Source organism: Brettanomyces nanus, chromosome 3 (genome assembly GCF_011074865.1).
Source record: "Brettanomyces nanus chromosome 3, complete sequence".
Lineage (NCBI taxonomy): Eukaryota > Fungi > Ascomycota > Pichiomycetes > Pichiales > Pichiaceae > Brettanomyces > Brettanomyces nanus.
This window is the reverse complement of record NC_052376.1, coordinates 454999-471999: the sequence shown is the minus strand read 5'-3', so window position 1 is coordinate 471999 and position 17001 is coordinate 454999. Positions and strand designations below refer to the sequence as shown.

The following is a 17001-nucleotide window of genomic DNA, read 5'->3' as shown; positions in this document are numbered from 1 at the left end:
TTCTTTTTAAAGTAGTCTTTTCTTTTATTTGGTGTATTCTGTTGGTAATGATAGTGATGACAGCTGGGCGTTAAGGCTTCTTGGTTGCTTTTCTTGGGGTTCGAATTCGAAGAGTGCGTCTACTTTCAGGATAAACTTAATTATCACATCTTATGCACCGTCGAGTGTGATTGGCCACTATTTATTGATATTAATCAGACTACAAGTTAAACAAACGGCTCTCCGATGTTGAATGTGATCTCGGAGCAGAGGGTTAATTTGGAATCGTCGCTTCCGGAGAAGAAATCTCCATCACTTCGTATCTGTCCCCCCATCAGGTGTTTACGTCAGTCCCCCCTTCTTCTTCTTCTTCTACCGCTGTTGACTCACCATAAAAGTTCATGAACCTGGAACCCTGGATTTTTTTTTCTTTCTTTTTCGTAGCTCTCTAATTTTTGTTACCTCGAAAAATATACATATATACGGGCGAGCGTTATTAGTAATAGATCAGTAGAGTAGTACACTATTTTCTACAACAGACATTCGCTATAGTTGAAAAGATCATTTCCCCTTTGCAGATTCAATGTCCTATATCCTTGTCACCGGCGGTGCCGGTTATATCGGTTCTCATACCGTCATTGAGCTCATTAACCATGGCTATAAAGTTGTTATAGTCGATAATTTGGTTAATTCTTCATACGACTCAGTTTCACGAGTCGAGTACATTGTGAAGCAGAAAATTCCCTTCTACAAGATTGATCTCAGAGACTCTGATGGCTTGTCCAAAGTGTTTGATGACTATCCTATTTCTGCGGTTATCCATTTCGCAGCTCTTAAGGCAGTGGGTGAATCTACTACCATCCCTCTAAAGTACTTTGAGAACAATGTAGGGTGCACCATTTCTCTCTTGAACGTTATGAAGTACCATAATGTCAAGACGGTTGTCTTTTCATCCTCTGCCACCGTCTATGGTGATGCTACCAGGTTCGAGAATATGATTCCTATTCCTGAAGAGTGTCCAACTGGTCCTACGAATCCTTACGGTCATACTAAGTTGACCATAGAAACCATCTTGAAGGATTTGCATGCCAGTGACCCTCAATGGAGAGCAGCCATTCTCAGATACTTCAACCCTATTGGAGCACATCCTTCCGGATTAATCGGTGAGGATCCTTTGGGTATTCCAAACAACTTGTTGCCATTCTTGGCCCAAGTGGCCGTTGGAAGAAGAGCCAAGCTCAGTATATTTGGCGACGACTATGAATCTCACGATGGTACTCCTATCAGAGACTATATCCACGTTGTCGATTTGGCCAAGGGTCATATCGCTGCTTTAAATTATCTAAGCAGCTTGAAGCCTTCTCAGGGTCTTTACAGAGAGTGGAATCTCGGTACAGGTAAAGGTTCAACTGTATTTGATGTCTACCATGCCTTCTGTCGCGCTGTTGGACATGACCTTCCTTATGAAGTCGTCGGACGTCGTGATGGTGACGTTCTTAACTTGACATCGAAACCAAACAGAGCTAATAAGGAGTTGCAATGGATGGCACATCTTACTATTGATGATGCCTGCAGAGATTTATGGAATTGGACTACAAAGAATCCACTTGGATTCCATGTCAAGAACTATTCTGTTAATGAAGATGCTTATGGTGAGGATAGAGTCCATACTGTAGAATATCCCGGCTTTAAAGTTTCTATTGCCAACTACGGTGCCACCATAATCGATATAGAGGTTAATGGAAAACCCGTTGTCTGTAAGTTCGACAACTTGAGAGACTATCACTTGCCTTCGAATCCATGCTTTGGAGCTACTATCGGTAGATATGCTAACAGAATTGGAGGCGCTCAGTTCACCATCGGCGGTAAACAGTACGATGTTGAGAAGAATGAGGGAGCCAATTGTTTGCATGGAGGTTCGCATGGATTCAATACCCAATATTTCTATGGACCTATTGCTACTCATAGCGAGGAAGACGATTCAACTACTCTGAAGTTTGTCAGCTTCGACAAGGATGGTCATGCTGGTTTCCCTGGTGATTTGATTACTACTGTGGCCTTTAAAGTTCAACCTAAATCTCTTGAATTTGAGTTCGAGAGTAGTCTTTCGCCAAAGTCTTCAGTTGATGCTACTGTGGTTAATTTAACCAATCATTCCTACTTTAACTTGTGTGGTGAGGGTACCATCAACGAAACCGAACTTTTGTTGGCCTCCAATAACTTCCTTGAAGTAGACAGTGCACTTCTTCCAACACGTTCCATCAAGAAATGGACCAGGCCGGATGTCTCTAAGCCTTTCACTGTCGGAACTGCTGTGTTCGATAATTGTTTCGTTCTCAGTGACTATTCTTCCAAGTTGGACACTCGTAAGGAGCGTATGGTTGATGTTGTTCATGCTTCTCATCCGGGTTCTAAAGTGAAGCTCACCGTTTCCACTACAGAGCCATCCTTCCAGCTCTATACTGGTGATGGTGTTGATACTAAAGGCTTCTTCCACAGGGCTGGTTTCGCAGTGGAGCCTTGTAGATTTGTCAATGCTGCAAGAGTAGATGACTGGAAAAAGCAAGTGGTTCTTAAGAAGGGCGAAGTCTATGGCTCTAGAATTAGATATACCTTTGAATGATTGTTACGATATATATAATGTCTTTGATTATGTTTTATGTGTACTCTTTTTTTGTTTTTAGCTTCTAATTACTTTATCGAGTCCTTGCTGTAGAGTGGTTTGTGGTTTCCACCCAAGTCTTCGGATCTTGGTAAAGTCCACGTCATATCTATCATCATTAAACTTTCTATCAGTAACATAGGTGATAGGTGGAATGGTACTATATGGCTTCCATTGTTTGTACTGTCTGATTATTAGATTGACCATATCTATATTAGTAACCTCGTCATCGGAACCAACGTTATAAATCTCATAAGGTTCCGATTTGTTCCACACGGTAAGCACAGCGCTTACAAAATCATCGATGAAGAGATATCGTCGTTTATTATGACCATCGCCGTGAATTCTAATCGGTTGCCGATGACAAAGACTGTACAAAGTCATGGGGATGATCTTTTCCGGGTACTGATGATATCCGTATACATTGTTAGACCGAATTAACACTGCAAATAATTGAAATGATTTGATATAGGCGTTAATAATAAGATCTATGGCACCTTTACTAGCTGAATAAGGGTTGGAAGGACTTAATAGGGTGTTTTCTGCGGCAGACTCGTTGGTTCTCTGCTCTCCGTACACCTCGTCCGTCGATATATGAATAAACTTGACGTGGTGCGGATCTCCCCTCTTATTTCCAATCAATCTCACACACTCTAAAAGATTCTGAGCTGCCAAAACGTTGTTCTTGGTGAAAAAAAGAGGGTCTTCAAACGATCTATCAACCGATGACTCAGCAGCAAAGTGAATCACATCGGTAAATAGCTCTTGCTCAACAATCAGACGATATAGTAGATCATATTCCTCAGAAATGTCAGCCTTAATGAATTCAAAGTTGTCCTCCTTGAGAAGATCGTCTATGAATTTGGTAGTATTATCGCTGACATAGCTCAATTTGTCTATGCACGTAAATTTAACATCTTGATAATCTTGGCTAGTGCATACGGCACGTAGAAAATTCGAGCCGATAAACCCGGCCCCTCCTGTTACCAACACAGATCGGCTAAATTGTTGTTCCAAAATCATTAGCCCTAAGCAATTTACAGGAATAAAAACTCATACTCATCAAGGAATAACTACGGATTCAAAGAATCCGGAGGTGGAGTTCAATTTATCCGTGGATGCGGCGGATTCTCTATTAGGCAACTGAAGAGAAGATAAAAAGAAAAACGGGGTGAAAAGGAAAATGGGGTGAAAAAGGGACTAGTCGACTATATTGATTATATTTAAATGATTTAGTCTAGCTGATCAAAAGCTTCATCAATGGTCTTCACTAAGATGTCAACGTGCTTTGGTTGGAAAACTAAGGTGGGTCTCAACCTGACACCTTTATCTCCGCATCCTCCCATATTAACACCTTTCTGTCTACAAGTGTACAAAAACTTATCCCTAAGTTCGACTGTTGGCAGATCGAAGGCTACAAAAAATCCTCTGTCTTTACCTCTTAGATTCAACATCAACTTCAAGTGCTTCTGTCTAACATTTTCCATTTTTGCGTAGAGATAGGCGGCAGTCTTATTCACTTCATTCAATAAATGTTTATCTTTAATCTCATGAATAATGGCCTTGGCAATCAATGCCTTAGAAGGATCTCCACACCAAGTATTGAACTGTCTATAAGGTCGATCCCCAGCCAAAAGTGGATCATGATAGAAGAAACCTGCGTTTTGCATTTTCTTCGAAAAAGTCATAATATCTGGACTGATTCCGTAATGTTGGTGAAGCCACATCTTTCCGGAACCTCCTCCGCCACATTGAACTTCATCGACAATCAAAAGAACACCATATTTTTTGGTAAGGCTTCTTACTCCCTGAAAAAAAAATGGACTTGCATGATTATCACCTCCTTCGCTTTGAACGGGTTCAATGATAGCAGCAGCTATTTGATGAGGAAAAGTAGTCAAGATACTTTCCAAGTCTTTGAGACATCTCTCTTCTTCGGCCCTATTTTCCTTTTCGAAGCCTTCCAAAGGGTATTTTAAAGTTGGAAATGGAGCCACCGGCCACTGGAAAGCAGGAATATCTAGCTTGTGAATCGGTTTGGAGTGTGTGGCTGACAAAGAACCAAAAAGACGGCCATGGAATCCTTCCGTAAACGATAAGATCACCATATCCGAGGCACCTGGAGTCTGATTATTCATCACAGAAGTTTTGTCTTCCTCTGTAAATGGTTTTCCAGCTCTTTTCTTTGTGGCTTGGTACAAAAATGCGGCTTTGAATGCCATTTCATTGGCATCGGATCCCGTATGGGCAGTGCAGACTCGATCCAGACCTTCTGGTGCCACAGAAAGAAGTCCATCTTTCAAGATCTCGTAGTAGTCAGTTGATGGAAAGCATGCTAGAGCGGGTCTATTGGTCAATGCAACAGCCATCTCTCTAGTGCGAGTAGCCTTCAATAACTCCGGATTATTATAACCCAATGCAATGGAAGAAATCTGACAATATGCATCAAGCATCTTATTTCCATCAGCATCACATATATAATTTCCTAGTGAATTATAAAAGTCAGTGACGAAAAATGCTGCCTTGGTATCGAATACCTTGGAAAGTTCCTCAAGTTTGGCTATGGTAGCAGGACCCGGGCATTTGGTTTTCATATCCGGCCGTTTAGGCTCATCTGGAAAGTAGTCTTCACTAACTCCCATTTCTTCTTCTTCTTCTTCTTGTTTCTTTCTATGCGATAACCTATTATTTTGATTTCTTGTTCAAATCCTTTCCTTAAATAATCTATCGGATAGGAAATCCATCACCGCAATCTTGTGGATCTGCAAGATGATTGGCGTAAAAATATTATTCATCAAACATGATATCATATGAAGAATATGTCAATATACCGCATTGGGAAGCTCTTAGGCGGTCCGAGCCGCGTCATGCTGTTATCTACCGTGTCTTGGTAATTCTTATGTACCTTCCTTATCGGGTTTCCAACTCCGTCCAAAATGAATCTCAAGAAATTTCTTTTTACCCTTTTACCAGACGCGTCGATCGACTAAGAATAAAGTCGGGGCTTCTTAGAAGAAACCAAGCCATTCTTCATTCATCCCATCTACTTTACCAAGCTTCTTCAACACACCACCCACAAACCATGGACTACATAGATTCTCCGGCTCAAAGTAGAGCCACCATTTTGTTAATGGGATTACGAAGGTAAGTGTTACTAGGAAATCATCTTGTTTCTCTGCCTCTTACTAACATTTTATCTAGATCCGGAAAGTCATCCATCTGCAAAGTTGTTTTCCACAACGTGCGACCTTTGGATACCCTTTACTTAGAAAGCACAACTAAACCAACTACGGAGAGTTTCAAATCTTTGATAGATTTGGCTGTAGTGGAACTTCCAGGTCAGTTAAACCTCTTCGAGCCATCTCTATACGACTCGGAAAAGTTGTTCTCCTCGATTGGAGCTCTCGTTTATGTCATCGACTCACAGGATGAATATTTAAGTGCCCTTCAGAACTTAGCGGTTATAATTAAGTATGCTGTCAGTATAAATCCCAGAATTCATATCGAAGTCCTCATACATAAGATAGATGGACTATCGGAAGATTTCCGTTTGGACACTCAGCGTGATATCATGCAAAGAGTGGGAGACGATCTTTTGGATTATGGCTTGGAAGGTGTGCAGATTTCATTCTATTTAACCTCGATCTTTGATCATTCTATCTATGAGGCTTTTTCCAGAATCGTCCAGAAGTTAATCTACGAGTTGCCAGCGTTGGAGAACATGCTTGACTTGTTGATGCAGTATAGTAATTTCGACAAGGTGTTCTTATTCGACATAAATTCCAAGATCTATGTTGCTACTGACTCTTCTCCTGTTGATATTCAAACTTACGAAGTTTGTGCAGAGTTTATTGATGTGACCATCGATTTGGATGGCTTATATCAGATTTCACATAAACAAAAATCCAACCAGATAATGGCTTCCGAGACTAGTGGCTCCAATACTAATATGGATTTGTTCTCTGCAACCGAGCCTACAAAGTGTATTTCTAAGTTACAAAACGGTGTCACTTTGTATCTCCATCAGATGATTCGTGGGTTGGCATTGGTAGGTGTTAACAGACTCGAGGACGGAGACGATGCAACGTCTATATCCGTAATTGATCACAATGTAGCCATCTTTAAGAAAAGTTTAGAAAAAATGTGGGAGAGATCCAAACTGAGTTAATAGATGAGGTACATATTTATAATAATGACAGCAATTTGAGAAGCAGAACTTAAGGGAAATATAATTACTAAGATCTTACCAAAAATACTATCGTGACAATCTGCACTTTATAAAAAATAATTATAGATACCTAAGACCTTTATATATCACATCAATAAGATTCTACATCGATTTTAGGTAAATCTAAAAGTGTATCCATATTGTATCTTTTTTGTTGAGTGAACAACAAATTACTTTTTCTGTTAAAGGTACTCACCTTAGCTCAGTTGGAAGAGCATAAGACTGTAATTGATTATTGAAATCTTGGGGTCCCCGGTTCGATCCCGGGAGGTGAGACTTAATTTTTTTAATTCATTCAGAAAATTTTCCAAATTTTTTTTTTTGGCGACTGAATAGGTTCTTTCGTATCATTCTTTTACCTGCTTCGACTTGCGTTTACTAGGTACAAAAGCCAAGATGATTGACTCTGATGATGACATTCCGTAAGTAACCTTTTTCCAAAAAAAAAAAAAAAAAATTCTTATAAATCATATCTCTTGATACTAACTGACATGGATGCTTCATAGAGTACTCTCCGCACAGGCACTAGCTGCATTACAAGAATTTCAAGATGAAGAGAAGATTCGACTAGAGAAGTTTGCCAGTATGTACAAAAGTGCAGAGGACAACTTTTCTGAGAGAAATAAAGATAAAAAAGCGGCTGACCCGATTGTCAGTCCTGGAGATAATGGCTGCTCTACTGGCCTCACCATTGATGATTTTAAAGAGGATTGGCAACTTTCACAATTTTGGTATTCAGACAAAACAGCCAATATTTTGGCGGACGCTTTACTTGATGGAGCAGATGAAGATACTGTAATCTGTATAGTGAGTGCACCATCAGTATATGCTATAATCAGAGCTCGAGACCCAAAGACCCTTCCTACGCACAATATTTACCTCTTTGAGTTCGACAGACGATTTGAATTGCTGGCAGGAAAAGATCATTTTGGATTCTACGATTACAAAGAGCCACTTCAATTCAGGGACGATTTGAAAGGTAAGGTGAACCGACTTTTAATCGACCCACCATTTCTTGAACCTGAGTGCCAACAGAAATCGTCCGAGACGGCGTTTGCCCTATTGAGCAAGGACAAGACAGGAAAGACCGAAACAGGAGACATCAAATACAAGTTGATCTCTTGTACTGGAGAAAGAATGAAGGATAATGTAAAGAAAAACTATCCAGAAACTCATATAACTTCATTTTACCCAGAACATAAGAACGGACTTAGCAACGAGTTCAGATGCTTTGCTTCATTCGAATGTAAGCAGTGGAAATTTGAGAACTAAATAAGAGATGCGTGCGCGTGTACTACTTATTACTATTAATATAATAAAATTATAATCTTAAGCGCCAGTGATGGCGCCTCCCGTCTTGTTCTAACCTTCCTCGGACAAATGCCGAGATCCGAGATTCGCGTTCTCGGCGTTTCATATGCAGGAACGAGCCAATTTTAGATACAGAGCAGACAGTTGCTATAAAAAAAATAGATGTCGAAAACGTAAACTACAGAGAACACTACTTTTCGTTTCAAAGTGGTAGGAATTGGCATCGCTTCTTTTATAGCACCTTTGAGTTCATATTTTTTTTCTCTTGAAACAAGACTGTCAAAATGAATCGGAATCAGGTATGTTGAATTGAATGTTGGGTATTTAACTAGCTACAACAAATTGAGAAAATATTTACTAACATGTCAAAGGGATATAATCAATATCCTCCTCAAGGAATGCAGCAGCAGGGTTATTATCAGCCTCAATATCAGCAGCAGCCCCAATATCAACAGCAACCTGTTTACATGCAACAACAGAGACCTAGAAATGATAAGGGTTGTTGCGACGGTTGCTGTTGTGACTGCTTCAAGGTTCTATGTGCTTGCTTGGTTGCCGAGGAATGTATGCAATGCTGCTGTGGAGGGGGACCACCAGGACCACCGCATTGATTGAAACTGGTTGATCAAACCTGGTTGATCAAACCTGGCTGATTGAACCTGGCTGATTGTATAATTATTTAGGTAATGGATGACATGAAGGAGGATCTTTCTCTCTTTGGTTAACAACTGGTAGATGTATTTAGTATGGAACTAACTGACTGACTCACATCGCTCAGTTAGCCCTCGCTAAAATTTCACATTCGCGGGATCATCTAATCGAACAAAAGAACCCCTAATTCATGCCCGTGCTCACTACCTATCTCTTTCTTATACATCCTCATCTACATGCACCTTATCCTTCTCCGTCACTGCTCAAGAGTAGATAAATCTAAGCGTGAAAGGGTACATACTCCGGGCTTTGTTTTCCCCGATATAGAAGACTCTTCTCTATCCTCTCCCTCTCCTACATGGCTAGCCAATTTCGATCCTCCCTTGGATATTCCTTTGGCTGTTCAAGAGATGGACTCTGCCATTCGTAAGATTTCCACTCATGTTACCCCAAATCAGCCTGTTAAACATCTCAAGATTATTATACACTGTTCCCCTTATAATCGCTGCATCCAGACTGCCGAGTTGTTGCTAAACCATATACTCAAATTACCTCAATTTAACCCTACAAATTGCAAGGTTACCAGAAGGTTACGCATAGATCAGGCATTGTCTGAGTGGTTAAGTGAAAACTTTAACCTAAACTACTTACCTCCCAATGATGATGGCTATTCTATGATTAACAACATCAACACATATTTAAACACTCCAGTTCCTGCTGATTCCGACCCTCATTCTCCTCTGGACGGTACGACTAAACAGCAAATGCTCAAAATCAAAGATCCTGTTTGGAGTTACAATCAACTAGGCCACTGTGGAGATTATGGTGAACCTCCTCTGGATTTTAAAAGCCGTTGCTTCGACTATCTGACGTCGCTATTACAATATTACTATCGTTCTCAGTCTTATGAAGCCGATAAAGAGACTGTTGTGTTTGTCATTTCTCACGGTTCAGTTATCTCCACCCTATTGCAGATGCTCCTCAATAGACCTGTGTTCAATGAGATTCCTCTCTGTACTCCTGTCTATTTCAAACAGTCAGACCGCAAGCGTACCGTATTCAGCCTTATGGACTACAACTTCAATTTGAACAAAATTCTAACTTTCTCTTCCGATGTGGAGTTGTTTAGGTTACTTCGTACTCCTATAGATATGAGTATGATCAACTTTGAGGATTCATCCAACGAATTGGCTATTGGAACTATGGATTATACCACTATCATTCAAAGCCCCCCTCAACATGGTCGTTCTCGTTCTCGTTCTTCTTCTCGATCGAAGAGCTCTGAACGAAAACGCAGAAGTAACACCATTAGTTTAGGCCAGCCTATCAATTCTGGTGATCAACTTAATGAGTCGGAAAAGGCCTCTTTGAGGCAGACAAGGTCTTCCAAACAGTTACATTTGATGAACAGAAGTGAAGATAGCCGTCTGATTGATATGGATAAACTTGCAAGCTACTTTGAGAACTTTTCGGATTCTTCCGGTTCCGGATCTGAAGACGACTTTGAAGATGTCGACAATGAAGCATGGGATAATCATAGCTCTGAAGTATCATCCATTGCCCCAGCTCCTACTCCTCGTATCCCATCTCTTTCAAGCTTGAATACCTTGATGCACACTAACAGCGCTGCTAATTCCATCAAGGATATGCTGATAGATCCATCTGCCTCCAGCAAGAAACGATCATCTCTTGCCTCAGCTTTTTTACAGGAGTTATTTGGTAAGGAGAGTAACAATGATGCCAATTCCGAAGATAGCGGTAGTATCAAAAGCATTGGAATGAGTACCAGCTGCAGTAGTCATCATCATCATACGTATCACCAAAACGACAATAATAGCGTAACTGATACGCTTAGATCGTTCAATAGTTCATTCTTTTTAGGCGATGAAGGAATTACCGATTCAGAGGGCGAAAGTGACTCTGAAGAAACTAAATTCGAGGAAGGAGTACTATCATTCAATGCTAGGAAGTTTGCTTCGGACGATACTCATAGTGATAAAGTTCCCATGATAGACGGAACGTTTTCTAAAGTTCCATTTAACTCAAACGGAGATGAAGATGAAGAAAGCAATGAGAAGAAATTGAGTGTATTTCCAGGTACGATCACTCCTAACAAGAGTCAAATAACGCTTATTCCTTCCCTTGCTAGTCCCAACGATAATGATGAATCCGGGAAACCAGATGACATCTTAGTGATTTCTAAACAAGTCGATGCAAACGATTCCCTCAAAGAGATTCTTTTCGGGACTGAAAGCTCCAATGAAGAAGATAACGGTTGGTTTGGATTTAATACTGGATCGCCTGAAACTTAGTAGGCGAAACGTACTTATGAGATGTACACATGTAGATATAACGCACGAATAAAATATAAATAACCTATTTAAGAAATTAGATTAGGGATTCCCCTTACAAAAATACAACTCCTGAAATGACTATAAATTCTAACACCAGCAACCATAATTTAAACTCATTAATGGTAGCATAGCTGACAGATGATGAAGGAGATCGGGCGCTTGAATCAAATGTCTGGTTCTCAAACTTGCCGTAGTACAAATTTGAATTAACCATGCATAATGATCTCTTTAGATTTATCAATCCTCCCAATTCCTCCAAAAACGACAATAATAAAGACTTGGATCCGTTGGAGGTAGTAGTATCTCCACTGGAGTCCCACCATACCCCTCCCGCAAGTTTGTTTCCTCTAACGTACTGCGCTTTTAATTTAGCAGAATCCATATTATCGTACACTATCACCCCATCCTTGCCATTGGAAGCATAGGCGGCTCCTGTTCTTTTGTCAAAGATTTCAGTATATCCCAATGGGGGTAATTTATTGTAGGGAACTATGCACTCTTCCTCATCCTGCGTAATGCCATCCAATTCGGCACAAGCATCTGCATTTCCGTAGATCTTACCGGTGTTGAAGGTTCGACCGTATGCAGGCATACCAAGAACTATTTTCCTTGGGTTAACATGCTTTTCATTCAAGAGATACTGAATAGTATCATTAATGCAACTATCTGAATCAATGTTTGGATCCCTGAAAAGTTGGGATTGAAATTCGGCCTTCTTGGACCAGATCCCACTCATATCGTAACCCATAAGGTTAAAGTATGTAACATATTGAGGTAAATCTTCCATATCATAGTTGTTTAACATTTCAAGATGGGAAGGTAATGCTAAGGTAAGAATGTATTTGCCACAGGTAGATGTGGATGGTAAAGAGTCCAATTTCTCTCTGAACAGCCTCATTAAGTCAGTGAGCCTATCAGTAGAAGCAGCATCTGGATATTCCCAGTCGATATCAATGCCATCAAACCCATATTTTTGAGTGTAGGAAACAATATTATCAACAAATCTAACCATATTCTGCCGATGTTTGATTACCTTTTTAAACACTTGTGCTGTTTCTGCTCCTCCAATAGAAAGAGAGATCTTCACATTTGGATTCAAGTTCTTGATTTGCGATAGTTGACCCAACAATCCGATGGAATTGATAGGAGAAATAGTGGATTTTTGAATCAATTGACTAACATTTTGCATGTATTTACTGACCCAATCGTCAGAAATTGAGGAGTGAAAGTATTGATCACTAACAAAGGCTCCAATTTTATCTGTATGAAACGGAAGAGGATTCTTGACAGCCAAGTCATTGTCAGCAAAATGAAGGTCAAGTGTTTCTTCATCTATCTTCAAGAAAGCATAGTAAATATTAGTGATGAACGAAAGAGGAAGATCAGATGGTGTATGATTTAAAAAGTAACTCCACTCTGTGTAGTAGACACCCGTAACGTAACCGGGTTGTTCATCAAGAGAAGGAGTCTCGGAGATTTCACGAGCAGAAGCGAAGAAAGAAAGAAGCAAAGTGACTGAAATCAAACGAAAGATGATATTCATTGATAGAAGAAAAAACAAATCCTTAGAAGATTAGGAACAAATGAAATGAATAGTGAAAAATAGAAATCCTTTATATTACCGTTTCAGGACAGAACATAATAATAGCGGAAGAAAACTTAGATACAGTTAATTAAGATCGTAGAAATGGGTGTTTTGATTTCTGAAGTTATCCTCTCCAATAGAAGATACCGTTGGTCCCGCTTGGGCTTCTTCAAAGACATGCTGTATGGATTTTCTCAAACTACTGCCTTCAGGTATAATACTCTCTCTTCTAGTCAATTCCCGGGTGATGCCAAACTTGTCAGCAGACTTACGTCTCAAGATTGGATCGAGTCCGTCCACAATGAGCATAATACCACCCATTTCTGCGGCATTGGGAAGTACTACATCAGCTTTTTCTTTGGTCTGTATCACATAATTTTTCATTTCAACTCTGGACTTTTTCAAATAGACAGACAACAATTCCTTGAGCCTTTGTGACTGTTGAGCTTTGAGCAGTGGATCTTTCTGGGCGGGTAACAGAACATCCCTTTTAATCCATCTACCCAATCGGACATCAGAATCTGTATCGATGAAAATTCTTACGGTCCCGGACTCCAATAGATTCTGATCATAGAGTGCATAAAGACCATACACTACTATGATATCGACAGTGGAGTCGTTCTCCAACTTTCTGACATAACTATCTATGGCTTCAAAATCAAAGCAGGATGGGTCCCTCGATCCATCAATCACTTTAGAAGGAAACAGAAAGTGGGTCATATCAACTTTTTTAATATTGATGTTATCGAATCTGTCTCGAAGTCCATTTTCTAATAGTTGTGTAGCATGTTTCTAAAGACGTTACTTAATTAGTATGAGACGCTTTCAAAGCTTTTTGGAAAAATTTACTTACCTTTCCAGCAGCATGGCCTCCAGCTATGAGTAGAATTAATGGTTTGGATGGTGTCATTGGGGGTAACAGAAGAAGAACAATTAATCCGATAGTAAAAACTACGTCAGAGAAAAAGAACTAAACTCATATTAAACTCATTATTAAACTGATTCTAATTAAATTCATACATTACACTCATTCTAATTAGACTCATACTATTCCTTAGTTAAAGAGTTATGCTATGCTAATGGGTCACTCTCAATTCACCCTTCCTCTTCAATTCTAAAGCCTTCTTGTAAGGAGGAGCAGTAGGCATTTGAACGGGATCTAAACTACTCTTTTCCACACCAGTATCTAACGAGTAAGTAGCATCGGAATCATAGCTAGAGTTAAGATCTCCACACGCCACAAATGGTGCCACCTTCCTTTCCTCCTGATCCAAGCTCAAATTCTTCCTTAACTCAGCTCGTCCTATACCCATCTCCTGGAAAAATTGCTCTGTAGATAACTCAGGTTTCAACTCAGGCTTCCATCCGGGTCTTGATTTATATCCAATACAAACAATGAAAGACTCCAGAGAACTGCTCCTGGATGCTCTTGGTTTAGCACATATCACCTTATCAAACAAGTAACCTAATTGGCTATACAGAAGATCGATATCTCTGCCTCGGAAAATCTTCGCCACAAATGTTCCTCCTTCTTTCAATACGCAGGTGGCTAACTGTAAAGCACTTAAAATTAATTGCGCTTGAATATACTCATCCAAATCGTGCAATCCTGTCACATCTGGCGCTCCATCAGAGCAAACAAAATCCGCCTTTTTGCCTCCAAAGATCTCGAGAATTCTCTCCAATGTCTTTGGATGCGTGATATCTGCTTGTAATGTAGTCACATGATCAATTGGTGACATCGGCTGTAAATCCACTGCCACGATTCTGGCATCTTCCGAGTGTGGCTTCCCAAATATTTCTCTGCTAAGTGCTTGGGACCATGAACCCGGTGCAGCACATAGATCTACCACTCTTGTGACTCCTTTGAATAGATCAAACTGCTCGTTTAATTGAAGTAATTTAAATGCTGAACGTGCCCTCCATCCTTCTTCTTTAGCCTTTCTATAATAAACGTCTCTTTTATCCTTGCTACTTTTGCCCATATCAATCACTAGCTTCTTCAATAGAAACAGTCTTATCAGTAGCTTTGATGACCTCGATTTCTCAATTTTCTGTTCCTTGAAATTTTTGCGCGACTTATATATAAAGACAGAGAAAGACCTTTAAACTTGAGACTGACCAGGTTGAATGGCTACCCCCGTTCTCGAATATAATTAAGCTTCTAGGATTAAGCTTCTAGAATTACCTACCAATGGAATCAAACCATACATAAATCTCTTCCAAATCCCTTTCGTCTCACCAAACTTCCTTCCTTCTTCTCTCTCATTTCCCCGCATATCTGCCATTTCCTACAGTGCAAATTGGTAAACATTTTTTTCCTCGACCCGTCACCTTCCTTCATAGTACGTACATCTTATCGTCTCCCCTTCTCTTTCTATTCTATCATTATCTCATCATGTCTTCTCTGACTCTATTCAGTAAGAGTATGAGATTGACAGCAGTGCAATTCCGTCAATTTTCTTCTTCCATACATCCTCTTAAACCTGCTGCAGATTTAGATAGAGAACTAGACAAATTAGCCGAACTGGCATTCGAGTCCAAGAAACAACAGCTACCCAAATTGGAAAAGGACAAAGTGGACAGGTTTGAACTGTTAAAAACATTCAAAAAATATGATCCTAAAGTGCAAACAGAGCGTGTGGTAGTACCAGGAGTTAACAGACCTATTCCAATTAACGTTGAACTCAACTACTATTCTCCTTTGAAACATGCTGTTAAGTATGGAGACTTGAAAGCTGAAGTGGTTTTCAAATGTTTTGATACAAGAAACTTGGAATTCTTCTGCGATTTTGCTCTTAGAGCTGCCTATTATTTGGGAATGCCTGCAACTGGGCCCAAACCAGTGCCCGTGAAAAGAGAACGGTGGACTGTGATTAGAGCACCATTTGTCCATGCAAAATCGAAAGAAAACTTTGAGAGAAGAACTTACGGTCGTGTGATTAGGATTTGGGACTCTACAGAAAAGGTGGTGGATACTTGGCTTGCTTATTTGAAACAAAACTCCGTCTGGGGTGTTGGTGTTAAGGCCAGCATGTACGTTAATGAGCCTCTCGATATTTCCGAGAAGATGGTGCAACTACCGGAGTCAGAGAAAGTGCTGACCGATCTAAGTAGTACGTTAAGGTCCCTTTCGAAGGACAGCGAGAATCCTGTTGCTGCAAAGGTGCTGGAGTTATTGCAGGACCCTATGTTCACCAAGCATATGAGTAGTGAGGAGGTCGAAGATGTCAGACAGGCCGAAAGCGATAAGAAGATGTAAATTTGTAAATAATAAAGATACTGATAATAACAACGGAGTAGCTTCCAGACTCATTCATCCATACATTTCCCATTCCCCTTCCCCTTCCTCTTCCTCTTCCTTGTCGTTCTCATCATTCTCTTTCCTCGCCTCGTCCACCAACTTTTCAAGCCTTTTCTTCCTCACTATTGTAATGTCTTCTCTACACAAAGGACATGTCTTGTTCATCTTCAACCACGGTGATATACACTCCAGATCAAAGCAATGCCTTGAATCACATGGAAGTCTCACCACCAATGGATACTCATCATTCTGAAACTCATTTGTGCATATGGGACATCTTGCATCTTTAGGCAATTCCTTTAACGATACTCTATCCAACGTATCAAGGAACTTATTATCAACACCTCCCTTATCGGTTGCTTCTCCTCTCCCAAGAACCGTTATGGTTGCAGGAGAACTAAGCAAAAAATTCATCATCGTGCTAAACAACTGGTTATCTCCATTTCCAGGAACAACATAAGACATCATTGAATCCACCACTTGTCTTCCTTCTTCTCTATGTACTTGATGATGATCCTCTTCATGAAATTGTGCGAGGGCCTGATTCAACGTGGGGTGAATTCTTTGACCAGTTGAAACCTGTGTTGTCTGATCCTCAGAATCTTCTGATTCCTCGTCATCTCTGATGTTGTGTTCGGCAGCGTATGATGACATTTTTCACTGAATAAGAAGAACTAAGACAGCTTAGACAGAAAAAAATAGAGACTCAAAAGGCGCGGAGATCTCACTGACTATACAGCGACTATCTTCATCCATCGCTATGAACGAAGCCTATTTTACTGCAGTTTCTTCGGTAATTCTCATCACTTGCACTCTTCTTATTCTTAGACTCATCTCCGTTCTTCCTTCAACATTTAGGAATCCACTTGATCTTCCTTCTAGGAATCCACTTGATCTTCCCTCAGATATCTCCAACGATCCTAATGT

The 17001-nt window shown here is 40.2% G+C and overlaps 10 protein-coding genes across 10 annotated transcripts; 5 read left to right on the top strand and 5 right to left on the bottom strand.

The window, feature by feature from the left end:
• Positions 1 to 562: 562 nt before the first annotated feature.
• On the top strand, positions 563 to 2602 carry GAL10 (UDP-glucose-4-epimerase; the record flags this gene model as incomplete). The annotated part of the gene is made up of 1 exon (XM_038923142.1): positions 563 to 2602. One exon carries the CDS (start codon positions 563 to 565, stop codon positions 2600 to 2602), a length of 2040 nt encoding a protein of 679 aa, XP_038779070.1.
• A 57-nt stretch (positions 2603 to 2659) lies between these two features.
• On the bottom strand, positions 2660 to 3664 carry FOA43_002859 (uncharacterized protein; the record flags this gene model as incomplete). Its single annotated transcript, XM_038923141.1, has 1 exon — positions 2660 to 3664. One exon carries the CDS (start codon positions 3662 to 3664, stop codon positions 2660 to 2662), a length of 1005 nt encoding a protein of 334 aa, XP_038779069.1.
• A 209-nt stretch (positions 3665 to 3873) lies between these two features.
• Positions 3874 to 5283, bottom strand: FOA43_002858 (uncharacterized protein; the record flags this gene model as incomplete). Its single annotated transcript, XM_038923140.1, has 1 exon — positions 3874 to 5283. One exon carries the CDS (start codon positions 5281 to 5283, stop codon positions 3874 to 3876), a length of 1410 nt encoding a protein of 469 aa, XP_038779068.1.
• A 440-nt stretch (positions 5284 to 5723) lies between these two features.
• Positions 5724 to 6809, top strand: GTR2 (GTP-binding protein gtr2; the record flags this gene model as incomplete). The annotated part of the gene is made up of 2 exons (XM_038923139.1): positions 5724 to 5785; positions 5843 to 6809. The coding sequence occupies 2 exons, from the start codon at positions 5724 to 5726 to the stop codon at positions 6807 to 6809; spliced, it is 1029 nt and encodes a 342-aa protein (XP_038779067.1).
• Positions 6810 to 6812: 3 nt separating this feature from the next.
• On the top strand, positions 6813 to 8141 carry FOA43_002856 (uncharacterized protein; the record flags this gene model as incomplete). Its single annotated transcript, XM_038923138.1, has 2 exons — positions 6813 to 6817; positions 7376 to 8141. 2 exons carry the CDS (start codon positions 6813 to 6815, stop codon positions 8139 to 8141), a joined length of 771 nt encoding a protein of 256 aa, XP_038779066.1.
• Positions 8142 to 8493: 352 nt separating this feature from the next.
• On the top strand, positions 8494 to 11143 carry FOA43_002855 (uncharacterized protein; the record flags this gene model as incomplete). Its single annotated transcript, XM_038923137.1, has 2 exons — positions 8494 to 8500; positions 9105 to 11143. 2 exons carry the CDS (start codon positions 8494 to 8496, stop codon positions 11141 to 11143), a joined length of 2046 nt encoding a protein of 681 aa, XP_038779065.1.
• Positions 11144 to 11237: 94 nt separating this feature from the next.
• On the bottom strand, positions 11238 to 12728 carry FOA43_002854 (uncharacterized protein; the record flags this gene model as incomplete). The annotated part of the gene is made up of 1 exon (XM_038923136.1): positions 11238 to 12728. The coding sequence occupies one exon, from the start codon at positions 12726 to 12728 to the stop codon at positions 11238 to 11240; it is 1491 nt and encodes a 496-aa protein (XP_038779064.1).
• A 126-nt stretch (positions 12729 to 12854) lies between these two features.
• On the bottom strand, positions 12855 to 15058 carry FOA43_002853 (uncharacterized protein; the record flags this gene model as incomplete). The annotated part of the gene is made up of 4 exons (XM_038923135.1): positions 12855 to 13562; positions 13624 to 13646; positions 13870 to 14848; positions 14963 to 15058. The coding sequence occupies 4 exons, from the start codon at positions 15056 to 15058 to the stop codon at positions 12855 to 12857; spliced, it is 1806 nt and encodes a 601-aa protein (XP_038779063.1).
• A 110-nt stretch (positions 15059 to 15168) lies between these two features.
• Positions 15169 to 16032, top strand: FOA43_002852 (uncharacterized protein; the record flags this gene model as incomplete). The annotated part of the gene is made up of 1 exon (XM_038923134.1): positions 15169 to 16032. One exon carries the CDS (start codon positions 15169 to 15171, stop codon positions 16030 to 16032), a length of 864 nt encoding a protein of 287 aa, XP_038779062.1.
• Positions 16033 to 16086: 54 nt separating this feature from the next.
• Positions 16087 to 16728, bottom strand: FOA43_002851 (uncharacterized protein; the record flags this gene model as incomplete). The annotated part of the gene is made up of 1 exon (XM_038923133.1): positions 16087 to 16728. The coding sequence occupies one exon, from the start codon at positions 16726 to 16728 to the stop codon at positions 16087 to 16089; it is 642 nt and encodes a 213-aa protein (XP_038779061.1).
• Positions 16729 to 17001: the final 273 nt, after the last annotated feature.